The sequence below is a fragment of the Mesoplodon bidens genome, assembly GCF_964165515.1.
Source record: "Mesoplodon bidens genome assembly, chromosome: 8".
Taxonomy (NCBI): domain Eukaryota; kingdom Metazoa; phylum Chordata; class Mammalia; order Artiodactyla; family Ziphiidae; genus Mesoplodon; species Mesoplodon bidens.
In genome coordinates, this window is record NC_138165.1 from 29,826,855 (window position 1) to 29,842,038 (window position 15,184).

The window sequence follows — 15,184 nt, forward strand, 5'->3', positions numbered from 1 at the left end:
ACAGAGGAATAAAAAAATATTTTTGGTAGAGGGAAGTGATGGTTCCGATTTTGGATATTGAGTTTGAGATGCCACAGAGCATTTCAGAGACTGGTTTGGGCTGGAGATATACATTTGGGTATTGTCAGCAGAGACGTGGTAGCCAAAGCCTTGAGAGTATATTTGTTGAGTATGTGCTATGTATTGAGCCCTTGATATTGAGAGTACTGTGTGGGACACTGGAAATATGATGCCGAATAAAACAGAATGAGGCCCAGGAGAGAAATCATCAGGCACAACAATATAGAAAGTTCAGGCAGAACGAGGGAAGTCCATAAAGGAGCTTAAGAAAAAATTGACAGAAAGGAAAACCAAAAGCGTAAGATGTCGTTGTAGTTAAAAGAAGAGAATGCTGCTAGAAGGGGAAACTCAATGATGCTTAATGCTTCCAAGAAGTTAAATAAAGTCAGAACTGGAAAGCACCATTAGCTTTAGCAACAAGGACCACGTATTCAACGGCAAGAACATTTCTAGCGAATTGGTGGGGAAAGCTTGGCTGGTGGTTTGAGGAGTGAACGGGAGATGAGGAAGTGGAGACAGAGCACAGATAACCCTTTCAATAAATCTTATTGTGAAAAGAAAGAGATGATGATATCTGGAGAGGAGCAGGAATAGGAATATCAGGGAGACAAAGGGTGTCTCCCTGATCCTTCCTACTCTCCCAAGATAGAGGGAAGTTGAAAAGGCTGATGGGAAGCAATCCTTAAGATACAGGAGAGAAGGGAATAGTCCAGGGAAGGGCCTCTGAGAGGAGGCTGGGATGGGAATCAGAGCACAGGATGAAGAATTGGCCTGTCGCATTGCACATAGGACTTCAGTAGGCAGGTGGCTCTACTGACTTCTATTTACTCTGTAACGCTGGAGGCAAGATGGTCTGCTGAGGGTGGGTGGTGAGGATGGAGGAACGAGAAGAATGGAGGTGTAGATCAGCTTCTGGCGAGAACAAGGATTGCTGAGCAGGAAAACAGGAAGGATTGCTGAGCAGCACCGAACCAGCCCGGCTCAAGTGGGAGATCACGGGCACGTCTTTGTGAGATGCAAATATGAACGCCGCCTTAGGCGTTTAGCTTTAGGACTAAAAAAGAGAAAGCTACCAGATAAAGTGATGACGATGGTAGGGGTCTGTGATGTAATGACAGCCAAGGGCTATGGTGGACAGGACCAGGTGGAGGAGGGCAGGGGAGGATCATGAACTTCCGCCTCCCAGGGAAGCTGCTAATGAGGGAAGGAAGCAAAAATTCACCACTTAGCTGCCCATGCTTTTGCCTTTGTCATTCCTCGACATCAATAAAGAATAGCTTCTAATGAGGGCTCCAAGTGCCTACAATGAGGTCCTGGAGCTTAGGTTTTTAACTTACTTTGGTTTTGCCTCCTCTTCGGAAGCTGTCTCATTATTCAGTAACTGTATGATCATTTCAAACTGTGAAGATTGACACAAGAACCTTGTAATATCTTGCTAACAATGAATTTAAGTTATTCAGCTGATAGCTTCCTCAGATGAAATAATAGAGTTACTTGGCAACGACAATTCTCTTTTTCTTTTAAGAATGTTTTGGGTTGCAGTGGTGCTGTCTGCACTTCCTTAGGGGGACTCCATCTCTGGGGGAAGATATTGACTATTTCAACGGTTTCCAATCTGGGGCACATACCATAAGGGGTGTCCAAGATATTCTAATACTCCAATATTAGTTGTGTTCATTTTTGCCTAAAAAGAGTGTTCAAGCTTACTCTTATTCAATATATGAATTGATATTGGTGCCTACGTGTGGATAGTTGAGGATTCTGAAGTGTTCTGGAGGGAGAGTGGGCATTTTATAACATGAGAAGCTGATGTGGGTCCCGCAAATGCTGTCACTCTCAACATCCTGGGACACGTGCCCATCGGCAGGAGTCTGGATCATATGGATTTACAGATTTATTATCCACTTTAATTAGGTTAACACACACAAAATGAACACATGCCTTAAAAAAATTTCTGCTACGAAGCTGTAGATTGATGTTAATACAAACAATGCAAGCACAAGAAAGCCACAGGAAAACGCCAGAGCTGACGCTTTCTCCTGCTCCCAATTACAGGTGCATCATCACCCACATGAAAAGCCAAAAACTGGGCTTCCCTGGTGGTGCAGTGGTTGAGAGTCCGCCTGCTGATGCAGAGGACGTGGGTTTGTGCCCCGGTCCGGGAAGATCACACATGCCACGGAGCGGCTGGGCCCGTGAGCCAAGGCCGCTGAGCCTGCGCGTCCGGAGCCTGTGCTCTGCAACAGGAGAGGCCACAACAGTGAGAGGCCCACGTACCGCAAAAAAAAAAAAAAAAAAAAGGCAAAATCTGGCATGATCTAGTGACAGCTGATGAGAAGTTGACCAAAAAATTGACATTATCAAGAAGACATACTAGAAATACAAATTTATATTTACTATGAGTAAGGCTGAGCCTTGCCCCACATGTATATTTTGTCTGTATATGTCACTTAATGACTATATGAAGACATCATGATTAGCTAATCACTGAAAATATTATTTCATTTTTACCACATCCTTCAAATATTTCTACTTTTTTATGTTGTATAATGTTCATACATTAGTTTAATATAAAAAGTATTCTATATAATATACAAGATAGGTAAAATACATTATATAATACATTATGCTATGTGTATATATTTTTTACTTATTTGGGGTGTGAGCTGAGAGATGTTTAATCGGGCTCCTTATCAAAAATATTGGACACTACTGGTTTAATTTGTCATCCGTCAATAATACCTTTTAAAAATATATAGGGACTGGGACTTCCCTGGTGGTCCAGTGGGTAAAAACTCTGAGCTCCCAATACAGGGGGCCCGGGTTCGATCCCTGGTCAGGGAACTAGATCCCGCATACATACAGCAACTAAGAGTTCACATGCCACAACTAAGAGTTCATATGCCGCAACTAAGAGTCTGTATGCCACAACTAAGAAGCCCACATGCCGCAACTACGAGCCCGCATGCCAACAGGAAGATCCTGCGTGCCACAACTAAGACCCAGAGCAGCCAAAATAAATAAATATTTTTTTAAAAAGATCTTTAAAAATATATATATATATGGGGACCAGGAATAACTTAGGATCCTTCTCATATTCTGCCACACTACAGCCCTGCAGAGACCCCACACAGAGGGGGAATCAGCCAGTTCTCCTGTGTTCATAGCTAAGGGCAGGAAGCCCATCCATTTCTAAGCCATATGCACTCAGCCGGCCATGAGAGTTTACCTTCTGCTTCTCCTTCTCGGTCGTAATTTGCTTGGAGCTTTCTACAAGATGGAAAAGCGCTTCATGCTTCTTGGTACTAACCATCAATTTCTTCTTGGCCTAGAGTCAAAAACATACAAAAAAAGCAAAAAAGGATCAGAAACTGACATCAAGAGAAAAACTCTTCTGTTCTGGAACAAGTCACGTTCATGTGCTAGCTTGAATGATCGTGTATTTTTAGGTCTTCATTTCTGCCCTCACCTCAAAATCTGCCTAAAATATCACAGTGGCTAACATTTTGCCCTGAGAACCACTGTATATTTTTTTCATTACACTGAGTTCATTCAAGAGGGTTATACATTTTGTTAAATCACCGAAGGCTTGCGAGTTTCCAAAACATTGTTCTAGCTAGCATAATGGAAGGAAATGGCTTTACCACCCCCCGTACCCCTGCCAAAAAAATCACAACAAACATGGAAGACTGCTGGCATCATTCTTTTAAATCTGCTTGGCCACAATTGAGGTCATTTTAAGATGCTCTCTTAAAACTTAGAGCAAAAGAAAAATTTTGCTCCCTGATGCCTGGGCTTGAGAGCTGGGCATCTGCCTGGCATCTTGTGAACTACCCTGCATTTGTGGTGGGCAGGCGGAGGGAGGGGTCAGGAAGGAAGCAGCATTCAAAGTCCCCTACTCTGTTGATGCCTCCAGCCTTGGCCTGGGTTATGATGTGGGTGATCCGTCATTGCCTATACAGTCCCAGCTTGGCAGAACAGGATGCTCCAGAGATAAAATCAACAGAATTTGGTTTGAGTTGGATTTAGCCTATTCAGGAACTGGGTTGATTGAAAGATGGTATGGTTTTTCACCTCAAGTTGCAATGACTGTAAAACCAGACAATGAATGGAAAAGTCCAGGTCTCTCTTTCCCTAAGAAGTCAGAGGCAAAGCCTTCTGAAGGTCTCTAAACATATGAAACCTCTACAAAGTGGAATTCAAGGAACAAGAAGCTCAGAGACTCTCCCCTCCACCTTCCGTCGGTCACATGCCTGCTGATAAATGAGAGTAGGAGCCAAGAGCATTTGGTTCTTTAAGGCTCTTCATTTGAGTCTCCAAAACAGACTACACCGGGCTTCCCTGGTGGTGCAGTGGTTGCGGGTCCGCCTGCCAGTGCAGGGGACACGGGTTTGTGCCCCGGTCTGGAAAGATCCCACATGCCGTGGAGCGGCTGGGCCTGTGAGCCATGGCCGCTGAGCCTGCGTGTCCGGAGCCTGTGCTCTGCAGCGGGAGAGGCCACAACAGTGAGAGGCCTGCGTACCGCAAAAAAAAAAAAAAAAAAAACAACAGACTACACCTCATTACTGACATGCTGAATCCCTTGAATTGTAACTGGAGAGAAAACTATTATAGTGCAAGCATTTTATGTTCTCTAATTTCTCTGTCAATCTTCATAAAAAATAAAATCATTCTATTTAGAAAAATTACTTGATGGAAACTGGGAAATAAAAAAAGATTTTTTTTTTTGTTCCTGAAAGCAGTGGCAGTTACTGAGCATAGTTTCTCTTTTGGTCCATTGTATTGCATTTCCTGTGAAAGCTGAATATTTACAGAATTTTTTTTTTCTTTGCGATACGCGGGCCTCTCACTATTGTGGCCTCTCCCATTGCGGAGCACAGGCTCCGGACATGCAGGCTCAGCGGCCATGGCTCACGGGCCCAGCCGCTCCGCGGCATGTGGGATCTTCCCGGACCGGGGCACGACCCCGTGTCCCCTGCATCGGCAGGTGGACTCTCAACCACTGCGCCACCAGGGAAGCCCTACAGAATGTATTTTTAAAAACAAATTCTGTTTAAGAAAGCTCATAAAATCAAGAGCAAAACTGAAAACAAACGACTGGACTCTTGTTTATGGGACCTTTAAATATTCACTATAAAAGTGATTCTTGTGAACATCCCTTTACCAGGACTGTTATTGTGGTCATACAAATTCATTTATCTCAAACATTTCTGATTAAAGTCCTTGTCTTATGGGGTCCTTGGTTCCAGCAGGAGCTTCAGAGGCAACACTGAGGGCTGAGATGTGGCCGCCTGTTTCTAAGGGTGTCTCCACTTATTTTGCACTCATGGCCATCTACTTGGGAAAGAAAGTTCTCTTTGGGCACCAACCCTTTGGGGATGAAAAAGAGAATTTCAACTTTGGTAGCACAAGTCCCCTCAAAGGGAATCATTGGGTTTTCCGAGCAGATTCCCTCTCCACTGGCTTCTAGTCCTTCCTACTCGAAATGAATTCCTCCTAACCTGGATTGTTCTAGAATAATCATATATATATAGGCACCATCTGTGATTATCTCTGTTTAAGACCCTGTAATGATATGCTCTAAATTCTCACACCAGATCATAATTCCTCTCCTTAGAAGTCATCCACTCTTTCCTGCACACATGTTATCTAGCCAACTAAATTTTAAATTACATGGAAACAAGAACCATATCTTAGTGCAGTGTGGTGCACAAGGAGTGGGCCGTACATACTTGTGAAACCAATACAGGCATCCCCCTTTACACATCTTTACCCACCCGTCACTGTGCTCCTCTCACTGGTGAGACAGAGATCACAAATGCCCTTATAAAAGATAAAACCAAAACTCAGTATTCATATCTTGCCCTAAGTTTCAAATTATACAGAGAGGCAGTCAGTGTAGGTAATGCTTAAGGGCAGTTACCTTGGAGCCCAGTGACTTGGAATAATTCTTGGTTCAACCATTAACCAGCTTTGTAACATTAAGCAATTATTAACCTCTGTGTCTCTGCTTCCCCATCCATCTATAAAATGGGACAGCACAAGGTCATATACCACATTGGTTGGCTTTTGTGATGATTTAACACATAAATATATAGCACTTGACATACAATAAACACCACATGTTAGCTATAAATAAAAGTCATTTTTAGAGTTCTGCTCCTCTATTGATTTAGTTGAAAGATATATCTATATAATAACCCAGACGAGGAAACATTTTGCTTTTCAGTTAGCACTTAGAAATACTGACACTAAAACACACGATCACATTTGTACAAAAGCCAAAAGCTTCAATCCTGAAAATTGGGTTTACACAAATGATATTTGTGTATACTTGCCTTAATTTGATGATTCCAGTTGCTAATGACAAGATTTGCTGTCTTTTCAACTTCATTATCAAGCTGTCGAAGGGAAAAAAAGAAAAAAAAATTTTTTTTGCTGTCTTCTTGTTGAGTCACAGTGCTGGCTTATTAATTCTGGTACAATTAGTAGCACAATTAAGTGGAATATAAAAATCCTATAGAGGACATATTTCCTGAGAAAAGTAGTCAACTCTCTTTTCCTCAGGTCAAGAATCTCTTCACAAGATTTACCCTGAATGCATTTGGTAAGATAATTATTTTTAATATATAACTCTGTAGAAACAATATAAATGGGTACAATCTGTGTGGAGGAGGATCTTGCATAGTTTGGTATCACTTCCAGTCCCATTACTTCCTCTTCAGCATTATTCCATGTGGCCCAAATTTTAATACCGTGAGAGTCAGTATAAGTCCTAGCAGTGCTAATTTTACTGTCTTATTGCCTCTAAAGTGAATATTGCTTTAATTTCAAAGAGATTGAATTCTTAATCATAATTAACTTTTTCTCCTACTTTAAAATAGCCAATGGGGCAGTAAATGATGAAAATGGAACTAGGTAACCTCCTGAGGAGATCAGACTTAAGTTAGTGCAGAATCTTTTCTCCTGAACCATAGACCTTTCTTCAAAACCCACAGATCAGCCATTACTCAACCACTCTGAGATCTAGCAACACTGTACTTTTTTCTTTTTCAGTTCATTAGATTTGGAATATGTGGTTTAGCACAACAAATACAATTAAAATAATTTTATGCACTATGTCACTTTTGACTCTATGTTGCTGAAATATGGAACAAGTTCACTTTAAAAAATTCGACTTTTTTGTGAGAAAATGTGGCAGGGTGATAGGGGTGCAACAGAGAGGGGCAAATGCTGAAAAGAAGATTATAAACTGGACCAGCATTCTCAGGCGACCATGACATTAATTATCTAAAGCACTGATCATAGCACTGTGCCTAATTTAGTAAGTACTAAGGAAATTCTAGTGATTATCATATTATTATGTGTTATGAAAATATTTTGTAATTAATGAAGCATAGACTAGTGTTTGGCTTTTATTAAGTTGGTTTGCAAAGGCAGAAGATTATATTACTTTCTAGTAATTCCTGTAAACTTCCCCCATCACCCTAGCCCTAAGGAGAACATCCATTCTGGTAAAAAGACATGGATGCCCACCAAACATCTATTCCATTTCCTGACTCAGTTTCATACGTTTGAATAAAAATTTTTTGGTATCATTTCTCTTCCATCAGGGCTTTCACAAATCCCCTCATCCTATGGACTTACCACCTTTAAGACCTGCTTTATCTGGCTGTGATCACTTGAAACTCCCCTTAGCCACTGCCCCTGCCCTTCTCAAATACCTCCTATTACTGCTCTGAACTTCTCACCTGTAGCTGTCATTGACACAGATAATGACCATGACCCCATCCCTATCAGAGCTAAGCAGTGTTTATTAAATACCTCTTCATGTTGCCTGAAAATATATTTTAAAGTGCTTTCTGACTGTATTACACGCAAATGAAAACAGAACACAAATGAAATTGTTCTGGAAGGAAAAGTACACAGACAGACCAGAGAATACGCCATGCAAGAGGACCAGGTGCCCTGAAAGAATTGTTTAGTTATTTTTCTTCAATTTTAAGGCTATTTGATGATTATACCTAGTATTTCTTTTACCTAATTCCAAGGTCATAAGTATAGAGAAGCATTTCCTTTTAAAAATTGCGTTTATAATTCTATTTACAAATGGTGTAACTATTCAGTGTAAAACAATGTAAATACAAAAAGGTACAAACAAATGAAATAAAAATAGCCTCTAATTCCACTATCTAGAGATAATTCTTATCAACATTCTGGGGAGGTGCTTCCAGGTTTTTTTCTATGCATATATTCACACATTTATTTTATAAAATTGCAGTTATATTGTTAGATTTTCTCATCTTGTTTTTTAATTTAGCATTACATCCCCATGTCATTAAATTCTGCTGCAATAAGATTTTTAATGGTTGCATAGTATTCCATTGCTTGAATTCATTGTAATTTATTTTTGGATGATGAAGAAGTTTCCATTTTTTCACTACTATAAACAATGCTTTATTTTTTTTTTCTTTAAGGCCCATTAAAGTAATTTTATTTAGGGTAAGTCTACATTAAATTACAATGTCAACAATCAAGAGATAATGAACGTAAAGTCTAAGAAGTAGAATCTATCTGGTCTCTTATTACCGACCACCTGTTACTGAACTCACAAATGAAAATTTACAAATATAGAAATAAGGCCGATACTTAAAGAGGATTTTCACATGGAAACCCCTAAGATAGCATATTTTAAACACACATGTTTCAAAAAGGGAGAATCTTTTAATAATTTAGCACAAAAATCAAATTATATAAAGTTGGTATATTCCAGAAAATATTGCTTTCAACACTTACACCATGATCAAAATTCCTTTGGTAGCTTTTAATCAAAATGTAGCATGCTATTATGTAAAATATAAAGCACTTTTAAATGTTCTCAGAAAAGTATCTTTGTTTTAGTTACCACACAAACATCATCGTCCGCTGCTCAGCCTCAGCTGTGCGCACACAACATGAAAGCAGGTGCCACCGAGGTCACCCCAGCTCACAATGTCAAGTCTCCTCCGAAACCTTTTCAGCAGTTACAGCAGAGGACAGCCACCCTGCCCAGGCCGTGAAAACAAACCCAAACTTTACTGTCGCAATCATAAAAACAACGCAATTAGAAAAAATCAAACAGCAGTTCCCCAATGCAGAGAACGGGGCTGCTAGACTCAATCTTAGAACAGCAAACACACACACACACTGCCCCCCTCTAAACCCTCAAACAGAAAATCCACAAGGGACGCAGTGGAAGTAAAGTGAAGGCGCCCATGGGCTCGCGGCGTCACACACGTCGGACGTGCTGTCCTCCTGGTGCATCAGAGGTCTCGCCAAGGAGCCCCATCCTGAAAGCCACTCCTCAGAGGTTAACACTTGTTGAAAGACCGGGAACAGATGCTACTATCCAGGCTGCATAACCGACCAGCCAGCTTTAAGAATGACTGTTTCTCCCTAATGTTCACCAGTAAGGTTCTTGTTTGGGGTCTAAGAGCTTGTGTCCCTGCAGCTCAGAAGGGCAGCACGGAGGGTCTCACACACACACCCTGAACACCAGCTTCTGCCACGAGAACACCGCTTACAAAGGAGCCTCTTTTAAGAAACCAGCATCTGCTTGTCCGACCTCAGAGTCACTCTGCAGAGCCACGGAACCACCCAAACGCCTAAAAGAACAGGAGGAAGAACTGGAGGGAAGGTACACAAGCCATTTGCAAATCCTTGAGCCTGTGAAGGAGGATCCAAGGATCCCCTCTTTCCTGCTAGTCCCAAAGCAGCCATGCTGCTAAGTACCAGAAAGTCCTGGAAACAGCACAGAAGTGTTTCTGCCCTAAAGATACATTCTAGTGTCTCATGGGAGGAGCCGCCGCGAGCCTCAGGCCATGTAGCGGTACTGGTTGGGGCTGTCCTGGTCTCTCTCCATGTAGTCTCTGTCTATGAGAGATTCGATTCTCTTTTTCAAATCTCCAGGCTTGACGGGAAACTTCAGCTGATTATACAATTCGGAAACGAGCAGGTTGTGGCCCAGCGTCTTTCTCATCTTCATTATCCTGACGATGGCGGCGTCGATCTGGTACTGCCGGTCCTGGAACACGCGCTCTGTGGTGCTGACCTGCTCTTCAACGGTTTCCTTCATCTGAATTTGATTGATCTTGATCCGGAACAACTTGTGCTTGAATTCTCCGTTGAAGATGAATCTGTCTCCGTCTTCGACCTCCCTTCCTTTGGGACTTTTGATCAGGACGCACGCTTTCCCGCAGGCCAGGGACTGCAACGTCCTCCGCAGCTCGCTGTCCTCTATCCCAGTGGCCATCTTTATGTCCTCAAAGCTCAATCCGTTCCCTTCATTGAACATGAGAAGCACCAGCGTCTGGAACAGCAACACCTGGAACTCCTTCTTTCCCTCTTTAAACTCTGCTTTCAACACGGCGTGACCCAGTGTAGTTTGCCACTGAAGCTTTCAACCACTGTGCTTTCCAAGATAAAACGTCTTGAATACTTCCTGAAGTTTAATCATCTCTGGAGTTAGATGTACTTCCATGGGGGTGTACGTCAGCCAGTATCCCATCGTAAGTATGTTCACTGTCAGGTCTATAGAGCCCGGGTCACTTTGATTCTGTATATACTGCTTGAAATGAACCATGATGTCCTTAGAGAGCTCCATGTCCTTGAACATGCCTTCCAACTTGCTGGTGAACGCAGCCCCACACTCGTGCTTCAGCTTCGACAGCACAGACTTTTCAGCATCAACGGAGGCACTTTTTCCAACAAGGAGTCTTTTTGCCAAATCTTTCTTATAAAATGCTTCAAAGACATCTTTACCGTGAATGAACCGGAATAGGATCATGATCTTGTCCAGGATCCTCTCCAGCTCCTCGTCCGTTGCTTCCTTATTACCTGCTCTCAATTTTGAATCAACGTGCTTTGCAATCAGCTCTGCAGGTTTGTTTGGCCTCTTGTTGATGAACGATTCGAAGGACTCCTTCATCAGGTTGATGAACTTCTCGTTCCTCTGGAAGCACACTTCTATCACGTGGTCCACTCGGTCCTTGAAATCCAGCAGGTCCTGCACCATATCTTTATCTTTTTCAGGATTGATAACGATCGTTGTCCCAAAAGTCTTGATGTACTCGCTCCAGTGCTGCAGCAGTGCCTGCTGGCCGCCCCGCACGCGGCTGAACAGCTGGTACATCTGAGTGAGGTCGGGCACTCTGTTCTCATCCAACAGGTGGTCCACGCTTTCTGCAGAATCGCTGTTAAATGTTCTCCTAACAGCTGCTCCTCCACACAGGCAATCAGTGGTTTCTGTGTGCTGTGGTCTAGATACGTGATCACGCGGTCACCCTCCTCCCCCAGGTGCTTACTCACATGGTTCAGGTACTCCGGAACCTCTCTTTCTTGCATTAACCTTTGGCCTTCTGCAGCATATAAACAATTAGTTTCTTCCAAAAATTTCAGTTCAAATGAATCTTTATACACCTGGAGGTCGGACAGCATGCCCAGCATGCCCAGCAGGCCCCGCAGCAGGCTCCAGTCCACGGCCTCCCCGCTCCGCTCCCGCTTGATCAGAAGCAGGATGCCATCGATGGTCTTTGTCTGAACCATTTTATCGCTAATCATATGGTTTCTAAATAGTTCTAATCCCATATCCCAGATGGAAGGAAGCATGGAATTCTGAAGCACCTAAGTACGATCCAGAAACAGGAAGATACTTCTGATCATGATCATTTGTCTGCAGTGATCCTGCCAGCATGTGTTAATCTTCTTTAAAAATAAAACACTATCTAGCGAGTCTTCTCTAAACTGAAGGATTTGTGCTTGGACGTGGCCTTCACAGACCTGGCGCAGCTGCTGGTACAGCACTGGGGAGACTTTGTGAGAACAAAGGTTTTCAACAGCCTGGTAGAGCTCTTCCAGGTTATATCTGATGGAGGTACTACTCTGTATGGCTTTCACTGCTTCATGAAGTTTCTGCCAGGTGTCCTGAGTGTAGTTATCAGGCAATTTAGGTCTGTCTCGGAAATTCTTGATTACGAGTTTCTTGGAGCCGCCGGCGGCCCCGGGCTTGGAGGTGACGGCGGCCGCGGCGAGAGACGCGGGCTTGGTGAGGCCGTTGGTGTGTCCAACAAGCGCCGAGAAGCTGCCCTTCCGAGGGGTCTCGTCGGCCATGGCCGCGGCCGCAGCGCCCCGCCCGCCGCCCGCCCGGCCTCCGCCTCGGCCTTGGCCTCGGCCTCGGTCTCGGCCTCGGTCTCCGCCGCCCGGCCTCGCCCTCCCTCCGCTGCGCTCCCTCAGCCCCGCCTGGCCCGGCCCAGTCGCCGCCCAACCCGGCCCGACCAGACCCGGTGCCGCAGGCCTCGGGAGCGCGCCAGACCCCGACCCGACCCAGCCCCGAGCTCGCGGGCGCCGCAATCCGCGTCCGCCGCGGTCCGTGTGGAACCCGCAACAGTCGAGGGCCCGGCGGGGCGCCGAGGAGGCGGCCTCGTGTGGGGGGCAGGGAGTCGCAGCGCAGCCCCCGACCTTCTTCAGCCCGGGCGCGCCGCCATGCCGGCCCGGGGCTCGCCAACAATGCTTTAACAAACATCCTCGTACATAAATCTTTTGGTTTGTGTTTATTTTTATGGTAAATTCCTGAAACGTAGGAGCACCTTTAGATCACCTTTTATTTCTTGAGCCAAAGACAGAAATCTTGCTTTAACAGGGAGAAAAGAAAGATTTTGACTCACTGATTTTCTCTTCTTTTCATGTGCACTCAGGACTTGATGAGCTGGTTTTACTGCTTCCAACTCAATTGCTTTGCCAAGTTTTCTGGAAATAGAACATGAAAGACACACAAGCCTAGTATTAGGATTTATATCTACTTTCCGAATTATTTTCTGGGGAAGTAAAATGGTGTGTTAGGCATATCTACTCAGTGCAAGTTTGCAGTGGAGTATTTGTAGCATACCCACTTTAAATATTTATGACTTCCTTTAGGGCTAGAGCAAGGCCAGTGTGTGTACTCACTGATGCAGGTCCGCTGCCGACTTCATGCCCTCCGAGACCCAGGCCCAGGCACTGACAACACAGCTGGAGGCAAAAACAAGGGAGCACAAGTGTGGGTGTCATTTTCCCAGGAGTCTGAGAAATAAAGCATCATGTCTGAGCCATTGCATTCAGCAATTGCACTCATATCCCTAATCCTATTTCAGTTTCTCCATGGGATTAAATTCTGCCAACATATTTAATTTGCACTATTGTCATTACATAAACTGCGTTTTTTTCCCAATCATTTTTCATCCTGATTTCCATTTTTCATTTCATGTCTGTAGAAAATCAGGGAAATAAAGTAGCCAAGGGTGAGAAGCCACTTAGAACAGGCAGGAGAGAGTATGCTACCCTTAAAGACAATCTTTTCAGGCTCTTCATTTCACAGATGAATAAACGGAGGCTCAGAAAAGTGAAGTTATGGAGGACTCCAGAGCCCTGGTCATGTCCTGCGTGCTGCTCTTGGGGTTGGGGTCTAGGTCCTGTTCCCTGCGGGCCTTTAGGACAAACACTCAGATGTTCTACTGTCTTGTGAGTACTATCTCAATTTAACAAAAGGGTAACTCTGCCCTGACCCTAGCAGCACAAAGGGAGAATTAGGAAATATGACTCTATTTTCCTCCTACATATAGTTGGCCTTCAAACAGGAAGTCCATTGTATCAGTAGACCTTAGGGACAGAGCCAGTGTAGACTTTGATGGAAGGAAAGGGACAGACCAGCACCCATACTGAGAGCAAGATGGTGCAGAGGTTTGCCTCCACATGACTTAGGCTGCACCTGGCAGCCAGAGAATGGGAGGACTAGATCAAAGGATGTCAGATTTTCTGTGTATCCAAAGCCAGGCACAAAGCCAGGCATAAGAGAGTACCCACTGTATGCTTCCAATTATAGGCAAGTCCAGAAAAGACAAAATAATCTAGATTGAAAAAAAGCAGATCAGTGTTTCCTTGGGACTGTGTTGGGGGAAGGATTGTAGACAGGTATGAGGAGTCTTTTGGTGATGAAAATAGGTATATTTTGATTTTGGTGGTGGATATATGGTGTATACATATGTCAAAATCAATCAAACCTTATACTTAAAATGGGTGCATCTTATTGCATGTAAACTAAATCTCAATAGAGTTGGCTTTTTTTAAAAGAAACCCAAGCACACTTTCGGGAAGAGAATCTGACATTTGCCCCTGGGAGGAGCTGGGCGGCAGAGCAGGAAGGAGAAGGCGTTGGCCTCAGAGGTTCTGTGTCTGAATCCACAAGCTCCCCTTTGTTTCCTGCATGACCTTGGAAGAATCACTTGATTTCGCTGATCCTCACTTAACTGGTCTTTTAGAAGAGAAATAATTTGAGTTATTATACAAGTACCTAACAGATTTGGGTATAGATAAAAGTTCAGTTAATGCTTATTATTAAATATTGTTGTACTAACCCTGGTTAACCAAGCATTCTGTTCATGCCAACTCCTTGGGAGCACCATGCTGGATTCTAGGGTTGCCACACAATAAGACACACACCCCTACACCTACACCTCTCATCCTTTAGAAGGTAATCAAAACTAAAATCATAATAAACACTTAGGGAGCTTTGGCTCCAGCCAGGTATTAAACACATTTCTTGTATTATTTCATTTACTACTCACAGGAGTTATATGAGATGTGTTTTATTTCCATTTTAAATACACAATGAGAGGTAAAATAAATTGTCCTAATTTACCTACTTGGTAAGAGGTAGAGCCAGAATTTAAACATGGGTAGTCTAAATAAAGTCTATTTACACTCAACCACTGTGCTCTACTGGTTCCTTTGCAGGCTTCTAAAATACCATCCTAAAAATCAAGCTCAAAGTCAGAGCAATTTCAAAGCCATTATTTGCTGTTATGGATGATGCCTAGGGAGCAGGAATGTGGGCTCCAGAAGCCTTCCTTTTTTCTTTCCCTCTTTCTTTTACCATCAGAAGGGGTCTTTGCAATGGCACTGCCATTGGGTGGCATCTGCTAGCATTAGTCAAAAATCTTTGTAAGAAATTATCACTAATGGACCATTTTTAGAATACTAATACCTTTTTTCTCTCCCTGAAGAGAAGTAATTGACTTCATTCTCAACTGAATTGAAAAAAATGTGAACCAAC

General features: G+C 43.4%; 2 protein-coding genes across 5 annotated transcripts in view; both read right to left on the minus strand.

Annotated features, from left to right (window-relative positions):
- The window catches only part of NOSTRIN (nitric oxide synthase trafficking), a 60,357-nt gene that overhangs the window by 25,428 nt on the left and 19,745 nt on the right, over positions 1-15,184 (minus strand). For all 4 annotated transcript variants that reach the window (XM_081241806.1, XM_081241805.1, XM_081241807.1 and 1 more), the window contains 4 exons: positions 13,042-13,104; positions 12,762-12,843; positions 6,399-6,461; positions 3,290-3,388 (listed from right to left, as the gene is read on the minus strand). In XM_081241806.1, the coding sequence (XP_081097932.1) occupies positions 3,290-3,388; positions 6,399-6,461; positions 12,762-12,843; positions 13,042-13,104 (307 nt within the window). The remainder of the gene's footprint in view (positions 1-3,289; positions 3,389-6,398; positions 6,462-12,761; positions 12,844-13,041; positions 13,105-15,184) is intronic.
- Positions 8,544-12,224, minus strand: LOC308621800 (cullin-4A-like). Its single transcript, XM_081242539.1, is given in 4 exon segments — positions 8,544-10,498; positions 10,502-11,277; positions 11,280-11,721; positions 11,725-12,224. Coding segments are annotated over 4 exon segments (2,286 nt in total). The 5' UTR covers positions 12,208-12,224; the 3' UTR covers positions 8,544-9,913.